This window comes from Zootoca vivipara, chromosome 12, assembly GCF_965207765.1.
Source record: "Zootoca vivipara chromosome 12, rZooViv2.hap1.1, whole genome shotgun sequence".
NCBI classification, from domain to species: Eukaryota; Metazoa; Chordata; class Lepidosauria; order Squamata; family Lacertidae; genus Zootoca; species Zootoca vivipara.
This window is the reverse complement of record NC_142595.1, coordinates 39,508,233-39,528,514: the sequence shown is the minus strand read 5'-3', so window position 1 is coordinate 39,528,514 and position 20,282 is coordinate 39,508,233. Positions and strand designations below refer to the sequence as shown.

The 20,282-nt window shown below is 45.8% G+C and overlaps 1 protein-coding gene across 2 annotated transcripts; it reads left to right on the top strand.

The window, feature by feature from the left end:
- Nucleotides 1-1,828: 1,828 nt before the first annotated feature.
- Nucleotides 1,829-19,542, top strand: LOC118094287 (uncharacterized). 2 transcript variants are annotated; one of them, XM_060281733.2, is made up of 14 exons: nucleotides 1,829-2,344; nucleotides 2,906-3,223; nucleotides 3,971-4,124; nucleotides 4,892-5,178; nucleotides 5,704-6,021; nucleotides 6,999-7,146; nucleotides 8,244-8,450; nucleotides 9,123-9,447; nucleotides 11,319-11,470; nucleotides 12,255-12,304; nucleotides 13,109-13,279; nucleotides 13,684-13,773; nucleotides 16,225-16,378; nucleotides 18,384-19,542. In XM_060281733.2, exons 1-14 carry the CDS (start codon nucleotides 2,047-2,049, stop codon nucleotides 18,661-18,663), a joined length of 2,952 nt encoding a protein of 983 aa, XP_060137716.2. In that variant the 5' UTR covers nucleotides 1,829-2,046; the 3' UTR covers nucleotides 18,664-19,542. The 2 variants fall into 2 exon arrangements, with proteins under 2 accessions (XP_060137716.2, XP_060137718.2); XM_060281735.2 differs by having other exon boundaries at nucleotides 1,894-2,344; nucleotides 7,002-7,146.
- The last annotated feature ends 740 nt before the right edge of the window (nucleotides 19,543-20,282 follow it).

Sequence of the window (20,282 nt, the reverse complement as noted above, 5' to 3'; positions counted from 1 at the left end):
ACTGTGGTTGGGGAGCTTCATCCTGGAAGACCATTCGCAATCTGAATTCTATAGAATTCAAATGGGTAATACAATAAAGTGCAATATAATAAAAGAAGCAATAAAACTAAAATATTAGCTATTTATATACTGATGTTTCCTCCGAGAAGTTCAAGGTGACATACATGGGTGTCCCCCTTCCCATTTTATCCTCACAACAACCCTCTGAGGTAGGTCAGGCGGAGGGACAGTGACTGACCCAGGGGCACCCAGTGAGCCTCATGACTGAATAGGGAGTTGAGTCCTGGTCTCCTATGTGCCATTCCAATGCTCTAACCTTTACACCACAATGGTTCTCAGCACATACAACATCTAGGGAAAAGGTAAAGGACCCCTGGATGGTTAAGTTCAGTCAAAGGCGACCATGAGGTGTGGCGCTCATCTTGCTTTCAGGCCGAGGGAACTGGCGTTTGTCCGCAAACAGCTTCCTGGGTCATGTGGCCAGCATGACGAAACCACTTCTGGCGCAACGGGACACCGTGACGGAAGCCAGAGCGCACGGAAATGCCGTTTACAGCATCTAGCACATCACAACTGCTGCAACAGGCAGGGGACCCAAGTGATTCACCAAAAACATCAGCAATTTTTAAATGGTTTGTGAGGGGGGAAAGTTTGAGAACCAGGGATTTAAAGCATACAACTTCTGGTCTGTTCTCAGGAATAGGTAATTTCCCCACACAATTCTGAGCACTGCCACACCCTCAAAGCAGCTGGAGAGCATGATTTTGCACAATGTGCAATCTTCTCAATCTGCACAGAACTGAAATATTTGCAGAGGATTGCAAAGGGTTTGTCTAAAGCTCTTAACCCAACTAGTTCTCTGACTTGTGATAAAATCTGTGCTTGTTGTAGCCACGGCATCTGCATCCCTCATGGTACAAGGTTGCCTTTCTGTCTGATGGCCCTCCACTGGTTCAGGTAACATTGCAAGCGCTGTTGCTTAAGCCGGGAGATACACCCCCCCACCCTTTCTCTGAGTGATATACCCCCACACACCCTTTCTCTACATATAAGCATCTGGGGACCTCTATTTCAGTGTATCTGAAGAAGTGTGCATGCACACGAAAGCTCATACCAAAATAAAAAACTTAGTTGGTCTTTAAGGTGCTGCTGGAAGGAATTTTTTTATTTTGTTTTGACCGGGAGATACAGTCTCCCAAGTACATAGGTTCCAGACCAGCCTTTGTCATCTTGGTGCCTTCCAGGTGTGTTGGACTACAACTCCCATTAGCCACAACCAAAATCAAACCAAGTAAATCTCTCAGGATTCTTGGGAGGAAGTTGTGTGCTTTAAGTGTCAATGTAATAAATGTTTCCTGTTTTAACATTTAAAAAATTTCCCTGCCAGTGGATATAGAAACAAATTGGCAATGACAGTCCTGCAACTCAGCCCAGCGTCCAGCAACTGAGTAGTCAATGAGAAGAAAGCTGACCCTGCAAGTGTCCCTATTTTCCAGGGACAGTCCCAAATTTTCAGAAGCCCATCCCAGTTTCTGATTTGATCCGGGAATGTCCCGCTTTTCCTTAGGATGTCTCTATTTCCATCGGAGAAATGTCGGAGGGTATGGGAAAGTACGACAACCTTGCAATGTAGTCCGTGGTTTCATACTGCGGGGTTAGGCGCTGGGGGCTAAGCCTGCTTTGGATTTCTAGGCTGCAACAAAAAGAAAGATCGTCTCCTTCGACTCGCCCCCTCGCTGCCCAAATCTGGCGCTCCGCTTCTTGCTGCACCGGCTTGCCTGGGGCCCGATTTCTTCCTCGGTTTACACTGCCAGCCCGCTTTACTTTTGTACTTCCGGGACAAAGGGAGGAGCGAGGAGAGAGCTGAAAGCGAAAGTGGATCTCTGGTGCTTTTGCCTTTAACAGACGGCGCCCAACCCGACGGGGTTTCAAGCTGCTGCCTTCTTCCCCCCGCAGCCGTCGGGGACAAGTTTTGCAGCGGAGTCGGACTTCTCTTTGTTCCCTTTCTCCTCGCCATTTCTTTCTACGAGGAAGGAAGAGCGCCCGATGGCGGCGGCAGCGGAGGAGAGGACCGTACGCGACCGCCTTGCGGACGCCCTGGAGGACTTGAAGGAGTACGATCTGAAGCAGTTCAAGTTCCATCTGAACGCGCTCCCGGCCGAGGAGGGCTACAGGAGCATCCCCAAGGGGCGGCTGCAGAAGGCGGATGTCTTCGACCTGTATCGACTGCTGCTCGGCTACTACGCCGAGGATGGCGCTATAGAGGTGACGCTCAAGGTGCTGGAATGCATCAACCGGAGAGACCTGCGGGAGAAGCTCCTGCAAGTCAAAGGCGGCGGTGGTGGTAAGGAGAGGGGCGGGGGGTCGCAGAAGCACACCGGGCTGGGGGGGGGGGAACGGCTCGCGGTGAGACCACTCCAGATCATCTCGTCTGATAGTGGGACAGGCTAAAGTAGGAAAGTTTGGGGTTTTTACCTGGCCCAAGTGTATCCCTCTTCCTTGCTGCAGGTAGATGTGGATGAAAACTCCTAAGTCAGCAGACCTGCTTAGGATAAGGTTACCAGATTTTTTTTCAATGAATCCGGGGACACTTTTCAACTTCAATGGATTTTGTATGGGGACTGATTTGTAAATCCGGCGACTGTCCCCGGGAAACGGGGACATCTGGTAACCTTATCTTAGGACTTAACCTTTCTTTCACTTCACCTACCAGATTAATTTTGTTCTATAATCTCTGCATTTTCATTAATTAATAATTTTTCAAGGTTTTTTTTTCCCCTTATGGATTATAACCCACCAGTTCCTACAGGGGGAATTCTGTGCTGCTGTTTGGTTTTTTAATCAGAGACCCTTTTCAATGTGATCTTTTCTTCTAATGTTCCCCTGCGCCGCCCCCCCCCCCCAGGTCAGCTGGATGGCTGCTTTGGTCAGGGGCAATGGCAGGGCGGAAACAGAAACATTGGTGGAATAGGTTCCTCTGTCGCCTGCTGTGGATTTCCTCCTTTTGAGAGAGATGTTGCTTCACTTCGTTCTTTGAGAGATCCTTCCTTCTCTCTCCGGCTCTTCACTTCATTTGACAGCTGTGGGATGGGAGACTTCAGGTTTGCATCCACTAGAACGGAGATAGTCGATGGCAAAAGCATTACTAGGAGGAGGATGGTTGAAAATGGACAAGAAAGAGTAGACGTCGAAGTTGACCAATCAAATACTTTAGCTATAAATGGTAAGAAGTGGTTTCTCCTTTTAAATAACTAGTTATTAAATGCAGGTGTTTAACATAAATGTTGAATGAATGCCAATTTGAGCATTCCATTGGAACATTTTGGAAAGACTTCAAATGGCTGCTAAGGTAAAGGATGTATAAACAGCTCATTGGCACTAATGATACCGGTTTTCACTTAATTGCAGGGGATTAAGATTTCCACAATGGGACGTGGGTGGCTCTGTGGGTTAAACCACAGAGCCTAGGGCTTGCCGATCAAAAGGTAGGCGGTTCAAATCCCTGTGATGGGGTGAGCTCCCATTGTTCAGTCCCTGCTCCTGCCAACCTAGCAGTTTGAAAGCATGTCAAAGTGCAAGTAGATAAATAGGTACGGCTCCGGCGGGAAGGTAAACGGTGTTTCCGTGCGCTGCTCTGGTTCACCAGAAGCAGCTTAGTCATGCTGGCCACATGACCAGGAAGCTGTACGCCGGCTCCCTTGGCCAGTAAAGCGAGATGAGTGCCGCAACCCCAGAGTCGTTTGTGACTGGACCTAATGGTCAGGGGTCCCTTTACCTTTTTAAGATTTCCACCTGCTGAGATTATCCGAATAGGGCATTTTTTTAAACACTCTCTTTATTTTACATGATTGCAGATGAAAAGTAATCTTGAGTAGACTCTGAATTTGTTTTCTGTGAGGATCTACCTGCACAGGAAAGATTCTTCAGTAAGGCTGTTCTTATCTCTCATTTTTATTTTTTTTATTAACAGAATCATCTGCAACCATCGGAGAGACAGAGACCATTGCCAGTTGCAAGAACTTAAAAATCAAGGTTACTGAAGTGCTGGATGGAGAGTTATCTCATTTGGTAGAGACGAAAGACAATATGGCAGGAAAGGTTTCATCAGGAACAAACACCAGGAGGTAATCTCAGTACTTAAGCGATGGATGGAACTGTTGCCAAGAACCACACAACTTTATTGCGCTCCTTGCTCCATGCCACACTTACACCTCGGCTACCGCTACAACACCGTCCCTCTCCGTTGCTGTTTTGTATTAAGTAGAATAAGGTGGAAGCAGTGTGAAATGAGAATTGGAGAAGAAATTATAGGAGGTGGGTAAAAGTACTTTGAGAGGCACATGGAGGTGAGAAGGAAAAGAAAATGGAAAAGAAGCGCTTTCTTCACTTAGGATCAACTTATTCAACTAAGTTCTACTCAGAGTAAACCTATTGCAATTTCCAAACCTAAATTAATTATATCCATTTGTTTCTCTGCGCCTGTTTTGACCCATTGAGACTAGCATTGGCTATAATAACTCTCAGGATCCACAAATTCTGCCTAAAACGGGGATGCTGTCACAATACTTCCAGAGCAGATACCTGCACTTAGTCTGATGGAAACTGAGCCACAAGGAAAATGCAGCAGCAAATAGTCATTTTTGAAGCTGGAATAGATATAATGCCAGTAACTGCCAGCTGATTACAGTGAATTCTGCCTCAATCTCCCACTGTTTTGTTGTTGGCATATCCCTGGGGATAGAAAGCTTGAGAAAGTATAGGTTTCATGCTGACATGCCCTTTACCTCCAGCCAGCATCACACAGAGCTGTTGGTTTTGCAGCAGACTGAGGCTGTTCCCCCGTCCTGCCTAACTTTGACGTTTCTTCTGCTTTGCCATTTTGTTGCAAAAGGAGTATAGTGGTGAAGACCATCCGCAGCTGCCTTTTGGACACCCTGGAGAACTTGGAAGAGTACAATTTTAGGAAATTCAGGTACCATCTCAACTCGCTCCCAGTCAAGGAGGGCTACAGCAACATCCCCAGAGGGCGATTGGAGAAGGCGGATTGCATTGACCTGACCCGGCTGCTGCTTGGCTACTACACCGAGCATTACGCTGTGGAGGTCGTCCTCATGGTGTTGAAATCCATCAACCGAAGAGATCTGGAGAGGAATCTCCTGGAAATCACAGAGAACGATGGTAAGGAGAGAGGAGCCCCGGGTGTACACTGAGCTGGGTGTGGGGAGTCTGAGGTGAAAGAAGACTGTTCGTGGTAGTCCAGAGCAGTGGTCCTCAACCTTGGGCCTCCAGATGTTTTTGGCCTACAACTCCCATGATCCCTAGCTAGCAGGACCAGTGGTCAGGGATGATGGGAATTGTGGTCTCAAAACATCTGGAGGCCCAAGGTTGAGGACCACTGGTCCAGAGTATCTCATCTGAAAGAGGATCTTTCAGAATTTCGGAGAAAGGGGGAATTTTTGTATTTTACCTGGGCCAGGTGCATCAGAACTCTTTATTACAATAGGCAGTGGTGGGAGAAGAGCTTTTACACCAACAGCCTCTGATTCCATATTTTCAAATTTGTTTCCCCCTCACCTTCCCCTTGATTCTGTTTCATAATACCAGTGTAGAAAATAAATCCTAATTTAGGGAAGGAATTTTTTAAGGCCCAGCTTATTGACGTCTATAGAGAGCATTTTCATTATGATTCTTGTTGTTCCCCAGGCTGGTGTGGTCATGGACAATGGCAGTGTGGAAACAGAAAAAGAGATGGAAGTGGGTCCTTTGTTGCCTCCTGTAGATTTCCTTCCTTTGGGAGGGATTTTACTTCGCTTCGCTATTTGAGACAAGGGGGTCTTATTTCATTCTCTCTCTCACTCTCTGCATCATTTGATGCTCTTGGGGTGGGAGATTTCAAGTGTGTATCCACTTCGACCGAAATGGTTGGCAACAGAAAGCGCATCAGAAAGAGAATGATTGAGAATGGACAAGAGAATGAAGAAGTTGAAGACATTGATGAGTTAAACCCTTTGGCTATAATTGGTAAGACACCGTTCTACTCTTAAACAGCCAGTTATTCAGCACATGCCTTTGTCAGAAGTGTTCAGACTTACAATGAGTCCTATTTGGAGCGTCTAGTAGGGACGTTTTTGAAAAAAATTAACACTTTCATTATATATGGGCTTCCGCCAGCTGTATGGAACAATTGGACAGAAGTGAAATATTTTTGCGCTAGGCCACTGCACTTATGTTTCTCATGGTGCATTTGTGGTTTGAACACCTTAACAGCACTATTTGTGCATACTTACCGGTACTTTGAGATAAATCTGCTTAGTTTAATGGGGCCTTCTCTCAAACGACTTTGGATAGGATGAAAGCCTTGCAAAAGCGTTTTCTCGTTTTTTTAAAGAGATGTTTAAGGTCAAGTGTGTTCCTAAGGAAAAACATTATTCGATAAAGTGCTTAGGAAGGGCAATAATCTTGAATCACAATGTTCTTTCTGGAATACTTTCACTCCCATAACTCTTCCTGTATCCTTCCTTTCTTTTTGCTGCTTACTGGGCTCTGAGAAGGTTTTGCCTCCTTCCCAGAAGCTAGCAGGCAAGCCAGAAGACTAAAAAAACTCTCTCCACAGCAGGAAAGCCCAGGGAGTGTGCAGGTGGGGGGAAGAATAAATAAATTGAGAACAGGGAGTGGCTGCTTTCCCCCCTCCATTTATTTATTTCCCCCCACCTGCATAAGGTTAAGATCACATAAGTAAAGTGAGCATAAGTTGCAGGCCCAATGTATGAAAATGAAAACCAAAACTTAAGTGTACTAAGCGTATATCCGAAACATATTAACCAGCATGCATACACATGAAGTATGGAGAGAGAGAGACCATCGTTCAAGGCTGCAATCCTAACTCCTCTAACTTTAGAGGGAGGCCCATTGAGTTCAGTAGGACCTACTTCTGAGCAGACCGGTTAGGATGGCACTGTAAGTCTGGTTTATCTCTGCGCTCTCTCAACTTCTCTCAGCAGGGTCACCTGTAATGAGATTTCCAGAGGCAGCTGCAAATTTCCAGAATTTAAGAAATGAGCTCTCCCACATGCTAGCAGGAGATGTATCCGTAATTGAAGAGGAGGATCTGGGGAGAGAAGTTTCATCAGGAGGAGCCGCCAAAAGGTGATCTCTGTGCTTAAGCGATGAGTGTTGCCAACCATCACACCTTGTTGAAGACTATGCCTGCAACAGAGCTGTAGCTCAGGCGTCTGCTGTTCTGTCCCTTGGTGCTTTTGCACTGTGGAGAAAGTGGATAGACAAAATGTGGTTCTTAATTTGGGCTTGTACAGTGGACACTCGGGTTGCGAACGTGATCCATGTGGGAGGCACGTTCGCAACCCGTAGCGTTTGCAACCCGCATCTGCGTACTCGCGGGTCACGATTTGACGCTTCTGCGCATGCGCAAAGCGCAGTTTAGTGGTTCTGCGCATGCGTGCGCACCAAAACCTGGAAGTAACCCGTTCTGGTACATCCGGGTTCAGCGCTGAGCAAAACCCGAAAAGATGCAACATGAAACAGACGCAACATGAGGTATGACTGTATAGCACCCTCAGTACGCATGATAATTTACAGTGGCCAAGAGGGGCTTGCAATCTATAATTTAATACATGTGTCATAGCTGGGATAGGAGAGTACGGAATAAGAATGTGGATCAATTTCATTTAAACATTCTTAGGGTTATTTACAGCAGGGTATGCAGACTGCCATAATCTTTGTAGGAAAGATGGATTTTTTTCAGGTGGGATTTGAAGGGGCAACCCAGGGAAATCTGAGCGTTGGTAGAGGCATCAGGAGAGATAAAAGGGTTTCTTCAGACAACTGATTTGTGGAGCTCACTGTCACCGAATGTGGCAAAGGCCATTAGCTTATCTTAACATTAAGATGATGGCCATCCAATGGGATTAGGCTCATTCATTTGCAACAAGTTGCTAGCCATGATGGTTTAGCTGTGTGGTGACAGCATATCTCCAAATAGCAAGGAACAATGCCTTAGAAGTGCATCTTCTTTGTGCGCTGCTAGAGCTTCCTGGTGGCCTTTAGTTGGCTACTGTGGGCAACAAAATGGTAGACCACTTTGGCTTGAGTCGAGTTGCCAAGTTGAGGAGGGATTTGAACTCAGCTCCAACTCACCAGTCTACCCGGCACACCACACACTTGTTTTCATACTATATCTCAACATATGTAAATGGTATTCTCTCCTCTCCTTCTCCCTCCTTAAGATCTGCTTTGTGCACAAGTCAGAATGGAGAGACTTTGCCAGGGGCACATGCTGCTTCGAAAAGGACGCCTGGTCTGGAGATGTTCCACGAGTGGATCCCCCAGAACTGCTTGAAGAACTTGCAACACATCGGCAGCGGGGGCTTCGGTACCGTCTTCCGAGCTCAGCACAAAGAAAAGGGGATTGTGGCATTGAAGATGTTCCACCGGTAAAGCTGGTGGTTGGGTGTGTGGTTGAGGGTGGAATTGGTTGTACAGATATGGCAGAGCCTCGGCCTTGCACCCACAAGGTCCCAAATCCCAGGCCCCTGCCCTCAGCAGTTTGAAGGGTTTGGGAATGTATGTTGTGACTTCTTTGGATGGTGCCAAGTTGTATCCTGGATCCTTCAAAGGAAACCCCAAGGGCAGGCCAATTCAGACTCCCTTGTTCCATGTTCAGAGTTTTGTAGCTAACGCTCCTTACTCATGGAGTTCATGGAGGAAGAGCTGCCTTTCTAGGTCAGACTGGGAGAGAGGCCTACCTGAGACCTTGGAAGAGCCACTGCTAGTCAGTGTAGACTGGCCTTCACAAACCTGGTTCCCTCCAGATGTTGCCTGTGGCTGATAAGAGTTATAGTCCAAAAACTCTGGTGGGAAACGGGTTGGTGAAGGCTGTTTTCAACTGTACTGAGTTAGGTGGACCATTGATCTGACTTGATGTGAGACAACTTTCCATATCTCCTCCCAACCTACTCAGACCAGCTCTTGACAGACTCAGGAGCTCTTGAAACCTTCTGAGCAGGCAACCCCATCTTGAGGTCATCATTCAATGAGTCTGTGTCTCAACAGTATTGTGTAACTTTTCCTTCGACTCTCACCATGGACTTTCTTTCACACTCCAGCACCAATGCACCCAGCGTGAATGTGTCCTGCATCCGACAGCAAGCCCTGAATGAAGCCCGCTTCATGGATGAGGCCTCTTTCGCCCCCATCCCTCGTCTTTATGGTCTCTACGAGAAGGGAAATGAAGTGGGCCTAGTGATGGAGTATGTGGAGAATGGCAACTTGTCTGGCTTGCTGTCCAGTGCCTTGCCCTGGGCCCTGCGAATCCGCATCCTCTACCAGGTAGCCCTGGGGATAGACTTCCTGCACTGCCTCCATCCTCCGCGGTTCCACCTGGATCTCAAGCCCAGCAACATCCTGCTGGATGAAGCTCTGAATGTGAAGGTGAGCCATACTCTCTCTCTCTCTCTCTCTCTTTTTAATTGGAACCAGTCAAAGTCAGTGCTCCCTTTCTGCTTCTGGGAAAGTTTTTCTCTAGTGGCTGAGTGACTCCGGGCAACCGTGTCATGGAGTACTTGCAAGTTGCTGAGATTCTGAAATGTGTTCTTGGGTGTAAGCAGGCCTCTCGAGCTTCCTGCTAACTCCTCCTGAAGCAAGTCCGCGCCAGACCATGTGCTCTTGCAGCTTGCATGTTCACGGTGCCGTTGCAAATGACCACATCCATCGTTTACAATTGATCCAAATTCCTTACAATTGTTGGAAGCTTGCAAAAAATGGCAAGATTCTTCGCCATTGTAATGTAACCTTCATGCTTTGGAATAATTAAACACTCATTTGAATGCTTCTGGCATAACAAACACATGTCCCTTTAAAAACTGTGCCACTGCAGGGTCAGTCCTAGCATCAGCCGATTCGTGTTCCCGCTTCATGGACATTATTTGTCATCTGCTGTCTTCCTCTGAAGCAGACACCAGCAATCTCTACTTTCCGCAGTGGTGATGTTTCATCCTGATGATAGGCTCAGCTTTTGTTCCTTATGCCACTTGCCTTAAAACAAAGAGAAATTTTAGTATTAGAAGTATTAGAAATTTTGCATATTATAAGTAAAAAAATGAGGCTGTGGCCTAGCTGAGTCCCATATCATTAAATGAAGGGTTTATGGTCATAATTTGCAATGGGTGGACTAGATGATTTTTGGGGTCCCTTCCAACTCTACAATTATATAATTCTATGATGTTTGGCGGGGGTGTCATACTGATGTATATTTTTTGCTCTAGGAGGTTTTGTTTGCTCAGAATCAAGTACAGTGGTACCTCTACTTACGAATTCAATGCGTTCCAAACGCACATTTGTAAGTAGAAAAAATTTGTAAGTCGAATCGCATAGGAATGCATTGGGAGAAAAAATTTGTAAGTAGAAAAAATCCTATCTAAACCGCATCCAAGATGGCGGACAGAGCTCCATTCGTAAGTAGAAACATTCGTAAGTAGAGTTATTCGTAAGTAGAGGTACCACTGTATACACTTCCAGAGTTAACACTAAATACATTACAGGTAGGTAGCCATGTTGGTCTGACGCAGTCAAAACAAAATAAAAAAATCCTTCCAGTAGCACCTTAGAGACCAACCTATGACCAATACCTATGACAAACTTAGTTGGTCTCTAAGGTGCTACTGGAAGGATTTTTTTATTTTGTTTTGACTAAATACATTAGTTCTGGTAAATGAGCCACCACAATTGCTAGAGGGCTGTGAAAATTTGTGTCCTGGGCTTTTAAGACTCGTCTACCCATGTACTACCTGAAACCAGAGTGGCACATTGGCTGCCAGATGTGTTCCCTGCCCCCCAGCTCTCCTACCCAACTCTTAGACTTCTGATACTTTTCAATTCTGTAATATAAAGTTTCTTTACGAGTGTATCCTGCTTGGAGAAAAGAAGAGGGAATGCTGTATTCCAAGGAAGCTACCTTCTCCCTCAGTGATGAGAGTCTGCCTGCTATGCAGAGCAGTGGTGCAAAACCCAGTTGCTTGTGGAGCATCAACGTGGTTAGTAATCCTAAAGAGGACATAGCACAGGTAACTCAATATCTTGGGAAGGAGCTGTCGCTCAGAGGCAGAGCACCTGCAGTTCAGTCGCCAGCATCTCCAGGTAGGATTGGGAATGTCCCCTTTCTTGAAGCTCTGGAGAGCTGCTGCCAGTCAGTGTGGACATGACTGAGCCAGGTGGACCAATAGTCTGACTTGGCAGGAGGCAGCTTCCTATGTTGTCCCAGTTGGGAGTTCTCTTAACTGTTTTGCCTTGTCTCCCCCGTTCAGGTGGCCGATTTTGGCTTGTCCAAGTTTGGGACGTCTCGGCGCTCCCCTCTCCCCTCTGAAAGCGCAGAAGTATCTGGCGGGACGCTCGAATACATGCCCCCCGAAGCCTTTGCCGAGTCCTACAAGCCAGACCCAGCCACAGATGTCTACAGGTGGACAGAAGCGTCTGCTGTGGGGCACAAGGGGGTTGGCGCAATTACATGAGCGCTATAGAATTAGGAAAAGGTTAGCATGACACACAACTCAGTTCCTCGTGGGAGCAGCCAGAGGCAGTAGCGCTTCTGAATACCAGTTGCTGGAAACTGCAGGATGAGAGAGCGGTCTTGTGCTTGGGCCCTGCGTTTGGTTTTCCTTTAGGCACCTGGCTGGCTGCTGTGGGAACCAGACGCTCAACTAGATGGGCCATTGGCTTGATCCAGAAAGGCTCTCCTTATGTGCCTATCTTTGGAGTATATTGTGGGTTGGATACTCTTGCACATCCTGATGATGTTGGGACTACAATTCCCAGCAGCCCCAGCTGGAGCTTGCAGCATTTGTACTCCAAAACATCTGGAGGGCACTAGATTGCTAAGGCTGCTTCTTGTGTGAATGAATGAAGGCAGTGAGCCTGGCATTGGTTAACCCAGGCATCCCCAAACTTTGGCCCTCCAGATGTTTTGGACTACAATTCCCATCATCCCTGACCACTGGTCCTGTTAGCTAGGGATCATGGGAGTTGTAGGCCAAAACATCTGGAGGGCCGCAGTTTGGGGGTGCCTGGGTTAACCTCTCTCTTGCGGCGTTCCTTCTGCTGACTAACCTATAGCACAGGATAATGTAGAAGCCCAGGAGATGGAAAACGGCATGGGACCACTGATATTGCTGTCCCACAGCAAGAGGAAAGATCTCAGTTGAAGTTGGGAGGGGCTTTTAATCAACTTGCTTTTTTCTTTTCAGCTATGGGATCCTCATGTTCTCAGTGCTAACCGGCAAGGAACCTTATCCATGTGAGTTGTGCTCTTTCTGCCTATGGCTTATTTCTGCCTGTCTGAATTACAGAGAATATATACAGTGGTACCTCGGGTTACAAACGCTTCAGGTTACAAATGCTTCCGGTTACAAACTCCGCTAACCCAGAAATAGTACCTCGGGTTGAGAACTTTGCTTCAGGATGAGAACAGAAATCGTGCTCTGGCGGCGCAGCAGCAGCAAGAGGCCCCATTAGCTAAAGTGGTGCTTCAGGTTAAGAACAGTTTCTGGTTAAGAACGGACCTCCAGAACGAATTAAGTTCTTAACCAGAGGTACCACTGTATTCAATGCAGTTGTGCCCTGAGAAGCCAACACAAGAGAAAAATGGCCACCCTTCCAATGGTGTCTACAGCATCTTGTGGCAGGGAGTCTCAAGCACATACTGGGAAAAGAAGGCTTGTGCAATTAAAGTTGCCTTGAGACCAGGGGAGGGGGACTGGATCTGGCTGGTGTGCCAGATTCTTATCTCTTATCCCCACCCCCATGGCCCAAGTGTAACAAGTGGGTGGGGCTTCCCACCTGTCAGGTGGTCCATGTGATCAGCTGATGGTTGGAGCATTCAAAGCACTGTGCATGGCACCATGCAGGCTCCGGCAATTAGCCAGTCGGTGGTTGCAATCCCCCTTTGCCCCAGCCTCCCCTTTGCTGCATCACCTATAGGGCGGTGGGCCAAATAGCGAGGCCTGATGTGGCAAAGGTTCCCCACCCCTGCTTACGACTGTGTCAAGCGATATGTCTTGGAGATGTTCTGTTGAATGCCTCGATATCCATCCCTGCTCAGCCAACCCTCAGAGAGACACCTCCATCTTCGGAATGCAAATCCAAGAGAATCAAAGGCCAAACACCCGGGAGCTGGAGGGGAAGATACACGAGGTGGAGAAACTGGAAAATCTGATCGGCCTAATGAAAAGGTGCTGGCAGAAAGAAAAGGCCCAGAGACCATCCTTCAAGGGTAAACGTGACCTCTCCTCTCCTCTGCCCCTGACTATCAGTCCTTATTATTTTAAAGGGGCTAGACCTCTATCCTCTTTGAAAGTTGAGTCTTCTGATTCAGAAGCCCTTCTTTAACCCCAGAACTTGTGAGACCAAAGAAATGCACTTATGGAGGAGAAAGTGTTGTGGCACATGGCACATTTTCAAAGGTCCTCTTGTTCATTAGATAAACCCAGGCACTGAAAACAGATTTTGGGGTTGAGCCCTGGTGACCCTGACTTAATGTCAGAAGTGAAAACACAAAATGTGACTCTGTGAGTGAATTTATAAGTGCTTTGGGACTGACCCAATGGATAGAAAACCCTGTCAGAGCTGTGCAGGAAAAGTGTGTCGTTCTTTTGTTTACTTTTCAACTTTGCTCAGTTTGCAGCCAAGAGATGGAGGAAATCTATTCCTGCTACATGCCGCACATTGAGACTGCTGTTCGTGAAGTCCAGGATAGTTTGGCAAAAGGTAGTAATATCATTTTTGTATTCTCAACCATCCACTAGGTAGCAGTTGTTGTTTAGTCGTTTAGTCGTGTCCGACTCTTCGTGACCCCATGGACCATAGCACGCCAGGCACTCCTGTCTTGCACTGCCTCCCGTAGTTTGGTCAAACTCATGTTCGTAGCTTCGAGAACACTGTCCAACCATCTTGTCCTCTGTCGTCCCCTTCTCCTAGTGCCCTCAATCTTTCCCAACATCAGGGTCTTTTCCAAGGATTCTTCTCTTCTCATGAGGTGGCCAAGCCTTTCTGTTCCTCATGGTGTTGGCCGAGATGCCTGGCAAGATTATTATTTTTTAAAAATAGAACAATAAATTTAAAAAGATTACTGCGGCAGAAAATAAGGCAACAAAAGAAGCTCAGGATAAATGGGGCCAACAGACCATTGTGGTAGAATGGTTAGCGTGTTGGATGAGGAAATAGGAGACCTGGGTTCAAATCCCTACTCAGCCATGAAGCTCTCAGGGTGAGCTTGGGCCAGCCACAGACTGTCAGCCTACTTCATAGGGTTGTTTTTGGTTCAGTAATGATGATGATGATGATCATGATAATAATAATAATAATACCAATCTCAGTTCTGTGTACCAAAAGCACATTTGAGCAGGACGATGTTAACTAGATGTCAACAGTGAAGGAGCCAAATGAGTTGAGCTAGGGAGTAATAACCAACACACACACACACACACATAATTTTAATCTATATATATATATATGTTTTACAATTTAGAATATTCATTTAAGCAACCTTAAAATATCAGAAACTTCCCTTCTTCTCTTTCCGTGTTTCATTTTGCATAACATAAATCCCTGCATATTTTATATAAACCAGACCATTCAGTATTCCATTATTCCATCCATCAGAACTTATTTACACTGCTGAATTTATCTTAATGCTGCCAATGTTTTCAAGTGCACACAATTTCCTCCCATATATTCAATAAACATTTTCCAATCTTCTTTAAACGTATGTCCTTCTTCTCTTATTCTGAATCTTAGGTCCGCAAGCTGCACATATTCCATCATTTTTAAGTTGATTTCAGCAAGGCCTTTGACAAGGTGCCCCATGATATTCTTGTAAAGAAGCTGGTAAAATGTGGGCTAGACAATGCTACCATTCAGTGGATTTGTAGCTGGATTACTGACCGAACCCAAAGGGTGCTCATCAATGGCTCCTCCTCATCCTGGAGAGTAGTGACTAGTGGGGTGCCACAGGGTTCTGTCTTGGGCCCAGTCTTGTTCAACATCTTTATCAATGACTTGGATGATGGGCTTGAGGGAATCCTGAGCAAGTTTGCAGATGACACCAAGTTGGGAGGGGTGGCTAACACCCCAGAGGACAGGATCACACTTCAGAATGACCTTAACAGATTAGACAACTGGGCCAAAGCAAACAAGATGAATTTTAACAAGGAGAAATGTAAAGTACTACACTTGGGCAAAAAAAATGAAAGGCACAAATACAGGATGGGAGACACCTGGCTTGAGAGCAGTACATGTGAAAAGGATCTAGGAGTTTTGGTTGACCACAAACTTGACATGAGTCAGCAGTGTGATGCAGCAGCTAAAATAGCTAATGCAATTCTGGGCTGCATCAATAGGAGTATAGCATCTAGATCAAGGGAAGTAATAGTACCACTGTATTCTGCTCTGGTCAGACCTCACCTGGAGTATTGTGTCCAGTTCTGGGCACCACAGTTCAAGAAGGATACTGATAAGCTGGAACGTGTCCAGAAGAGGGCAACCAAAATGGTCAAAGGCCTGGAAACGATGCCTTATGAGGAACGGCTTAGGGAGCTGGGTATGTTTAGCCTGGAGAAGAGAAGGTTAAGGGGTGATATGATAACCATGTTCAAATATATAAAAGGATGTCATATAAAGGAGGGAGAAAGGTTGTTTTCTGCTGCTCCAGAGAAGCGGACACGGAGCAACAGATTCAAACTACAAGAAAGAAAATTCCACCTAAACATTAGGAAGAACTTCCTGACAGTAAGAGCTGTTCGGCAGTGGAATTTGCTGCCAAGGAGTGTGGTGGAGTCTCCTTCTTTGGAGGTCTTTAAGCAGAGGCTTGACAGCCATCTGTCAGGAATGCTTTGATGGTGTTTCCTGCTTGGCAGGGGGTTGGACTGGATGGCCCTTGTGGTCTCTTCCAACTCTATGATTCTATGATTCTATGATTCTATGATTCTTCTTTAGTTGGGACCTCGCTATTAGGTCCCAACTAATAACCAACATTTTGAATCAATCTCTTAAGAACCACCATGGCTTTTGCTGTTGGTCCAGAGAGCGGGGAAGCCACTCTCCTCATAAACAGAGTCCCCACCAGCTTTCGCTGGTGGGCACATAATTGGCCAGTTTCCTCAGGGCAGATATGCCATTGGGTTGATTAAATAAAGCTCTTTCTCTGCGTTTGCTTTCTAGCAAAAGCCCTCCCTTTAAGGGTCGCTGAGGACCAGGCTGGATATCAGAGTAGAAGAATGCGGCCTTGGTCAGAAGTGGACTGTGCCATGCCCTGTGCCATGGAGTCGAAAGAGGATTCGGAGAGAGACGCTTCTTCAATAACAGCTACCAAAGGGTAATTTCTGTGCTCAAGTGTTGAGCGGAGGCATTGCCCAGTATCACACAGGTATTGCTGGAGGACCCCGCTAAGGACCATGTTTACACCAGGACTGGACGTCCACCTCCTTCTTCTGTTCTCTCTCATTTGCTGTCTCCCAGGGGCAGCCAGTAGTAAGAATATGGGGAAATGAAGTACAGGTCAGTTTCGGGCAAAGACTTGTTTGATTGGGACAGGGCTGTTATCCGCAGCAAGGAAGTAGTGTTGAGTTGGATGGTTGAGGCCGCATGTGAAATGCAATGGTGTTATTATGGTAAATGTGGGGCTACTGGCTGGTTTTCAGAGGCTGAGTTAAACATTTGGGATGGGTTGGAATGATGTTGTTGTAAGGAACTGTGTCTGGGGCACACATCTGAAGCGGAGAGGAGACTATGAGATGCCACAGTAAGTGGGCGAGGCCGGGGCAGTGGGGGATGTTGAAAGAAATATTTAAAGGCAGTTAGGGTGGCCATAGAAACTTGACAGTTGGAAGAGGGTGGAGAGGATTAACCGGACAGAAATGAGGTTTAGGGCATAGGTGCCAACTCCCAGATTTAAAAATCTGGGATCGGCGTGACGTGGCACCGGAAGTCACGCTGTGGCCATTTTGGAACTGGGCAGAGTGGCACCGGAAGTCGCTTCTACACATGCTCTGCCCATTTCCAAAATGGCCACAGCGTCAGAAATCGCTTCTGTGCATGTCCAGAGACTCCAGACATGCGCAGAAGGAGTCTTCCTGGGCCGGTAAGAATCCAGGGGATTTACGGGGTTTTTTTAATCCGGGCTGCCAGCAGGAAACGGCTGGGAAAATGGGGGTTTCCCAGGGAATACGGGAGACTTGGCAGCTATGGGTTTAGGGTGGGGAGGAGGTGACCTATAGCCATCTCCAAGCTAGCTAGAGTAATCTGGTCTCCCCACCAGCAGCCTAAGAAGGAAAGAGAGAAAAGAGCTGTGTATTAGGCTGTGGGAATGTTGTGGGTAGTAGGAGAGGATATATTGACTAAATGTTATCCTTCCTCACTCACGCTAGTGAGTCATGTAGCAGAGCACATTCCCCTCAATGCAGCAGGAAGCTAATTTGCAGATTCGTTTGAATCTCTTTAAATTAAGCAATCCAGGCTGCCACGCCCAGATTGGATTTGTTCCTGGTAAGTCCCCTTTGGATCCCTCTCAAAAGAATAAAGACACAACAGTCTTTCCTTAAAAGCAACAAGAACTTTACTTACATTCAGTTCACGGTATGATTTGAAGGCAGGCTTTAGCTTGTAGTTACAGTTACAGAGAAAGGTGTGGATTCATCCCATATGGGGATTGATCCCATGTGCTGCTGGCCAAGAGCCAGCCGTGCAGTCCAAGAGAATCCAAAGAGAGAAAGATGGCTGCATGACTGGACCTTTGGTGGGGTTGGCAAGGGTCACGCCCACCTACCTGGTGTAACAGGAAGTTATACTGGCTGGAGTGACATCCCCCTGTCTGTGTCCACTCTAGGGAAACAAGGAATGTTGTATTTGACATCTCCAACAGATTACATCACACACAGGCCTCGTTCCTTCAAGTGTTTAAGAGGGATTGAAGACCTCCCATTTTTTAATGGCTTTTAATGGGTGGTTGGAGATTTTGTACTATGGATCCTTGGATTTTATCACTGCTTAGATTATTATTAGATTTATGGCAGCAGTTGGGGCTTGGCAAGCCTCTTTATTCGGCCCATAAGGTCATTTTGGCCGAGCCAAACCCATTTGCCCTACGTGTTTCCCCCCTCCCCCATAACGTTGTGCTTGACATCAGATGTGGGGCAGGCCAAGATGCAGCCACCTGCCAAAAGCAACACATCTGTGTCTTTGCCTGTGTGGTTTGAGTGATACAGGCTGCTGAAAGGGCAGTAAGATGACCTTACTGCAATTTCAGGTGATTGACAGGTGGGAGGCCCTGGAAACAGATATTGTGTGTGTGTGTTCTAATGTTGCTTCCCCTTGGTTCTCAGCTCCATTTGTTTGGAATCTCTGCCTTCTGGTGAAAAGCCTGCTGATCGTATAAAGAAGTCTAAAGGGAAGTTAACAGAAAATTTTGCTCTTCAAAGAAACCGAGAGGCATTTCTGAATATAGCAGAAGAGGACGGTCTTCTCACAAAGGGCGAGTGTTTATGCCTGAGTCATATGAATGATGCCCAGGAATTTGTGGAGAGCCTGGTCAACACGGTGCTGGGAAAAATAGAATTAATGCATGACTTGTTCCTCTACTGTCTGGAAAAGCTAAGGCTATGAGCTTGGAAAGATCTGCCTATTTCTGAATATTTAGAAAATGGTGGCTTATGCACCGATTGCTCTTTTTTAAAGAGCCCATTGAAGTCAGGGAGAAAAAAAATCCAAAGCACACAATTTTCTGCTGCTATCTTTTTTACTCCCTATTTGGTATGGAATGCTTTCCATTTTTTAAAGAAAACATTACTTCTAAAGTAATGGATGCATAAGAAATGGATACAGTGCCAACCAAACTGAGCAATTAGATTGGATAAAATGCCAGTCAAATATAAAATCAAGGTTGGAATGAACCTTTCTCAGGAGACTATTTTATATTTGTTTCTCTGTCCCTTTTCATTCACCTTTTCACTTTTCACTTTCCTAGTTTTACCACCCCATCCCCCCCATCCCCTAATGTTATGCTACCTATATACAGGACTAATATCGCACATGGAATGTTACTGATCTACAGAAAAGACTTGACGACCTGAAAAAAAAAAGAGACAATGCACGTGTAAATCAAAATATCTTTAATAAAAAACATTTTTTTTAAAGAAAAGTTTGCACTTTCCTGACAGGTGCCTTGAGCAACATCTCTTCTGGGGGACAAAGAGTGTTGGTAAAGTATTTTAACTTGGGCTAAGTTAAGTTTGTTATTTGGGGGTGGGGAGTGTTGTATTTTCCCCAAATGTCCCTAAATTTTCCTCCCTTGTGGTTTTTGACTTGGGCCTTTTTAAAAATGAGGCTGCATTTTAAATTTTAAATGTAAATTGTATTTTAACCTGTATTTTAACTAATTGTTTTTCTTTCTTTATGTCTTATTGTAATTTTACTAGTGTCAGCTACCCTGAGCCCGGTTTTGACTGGGGAGGGCAGGGTATAAATAAAAAATTATTATTATTATTATTATTATTATTATTATTATTATTATTATTATATTAAATTCTATATAGGGAAGTTTTAAATGTTTGATGTCTTACTGTGTTTTAATTTGTTAGACACCGCCCAGGGCAATCCCTGTCAGATGGGTGGCATAAACACAATAGATTAATAAGAAGAAGAAGTCTTAATCTTACACCTTTTACTCCCGTTCAGTAACAGGGTTTATGCTATGCTAACTATTTTAGTTTTCCTGGACCCTGACCAATAGTATTTGCAATCTGTTGGCACACCACAATAAGATAAACAGAAGGTGGGCCACGTTTGCAGTAGCAAGTAAAAAAAAAAAAGCCATAAATTTCTGAAGACTTTTGTCTCACCAATTGTCCTAGGGACTCCACTCCAGAATTGTGTAGGATTTACTACTTAGCCTTTTCTTCTCCTGAAGATGTCCTGCAAGGCAGTGGGTATGGATTTTTCCTTGGGGTTTACACCTGAAATCTTTCTCACAAATGAGTATAGCCCCAAGGCAATGGAGGTTTAGGCCTAGTGTTTTCTTTCTCCTATGGTCTACTTTCCCACGTTGGGCTACAAATTTAATAAAGCTTCCACAACCCCTGGTGTGATGTGCTAGCCATGCAGAGAGAAATTAGGAGTGTTTTCCAGTTACCGGTATATTAAAGGAGAACGTGATCTGTGTGGCATAAGTGGTTGAGCTGAGCAGTCTTGCAGTCTGTATCTGCATAAAGGCTTGGGCACATGTA

Coding starts and splice junctions, on each gene's coding strand:
- LOC118094287 (XM_060281733.2), top strand. CDS start 2,047: ATGGCGGCGGCAGCGGAGGAGAGGACCGTACGCGACCGCCTTGCGGAC. Junction 9,448..11,318: donor ATGAAGCTCTGAATGTGAAG/GTGAGCCATACT, acceptor TCCCCCGTTCAG/GTGGCCGATTTTGGCTTGTC. Junction 16,379..18,383: donor TCAATAACAGCTACCAAAGG/GTAATTTCTGTG, acceptor CTTGGTTCTCAG/CTCCATTTGTTTGGAATCTC.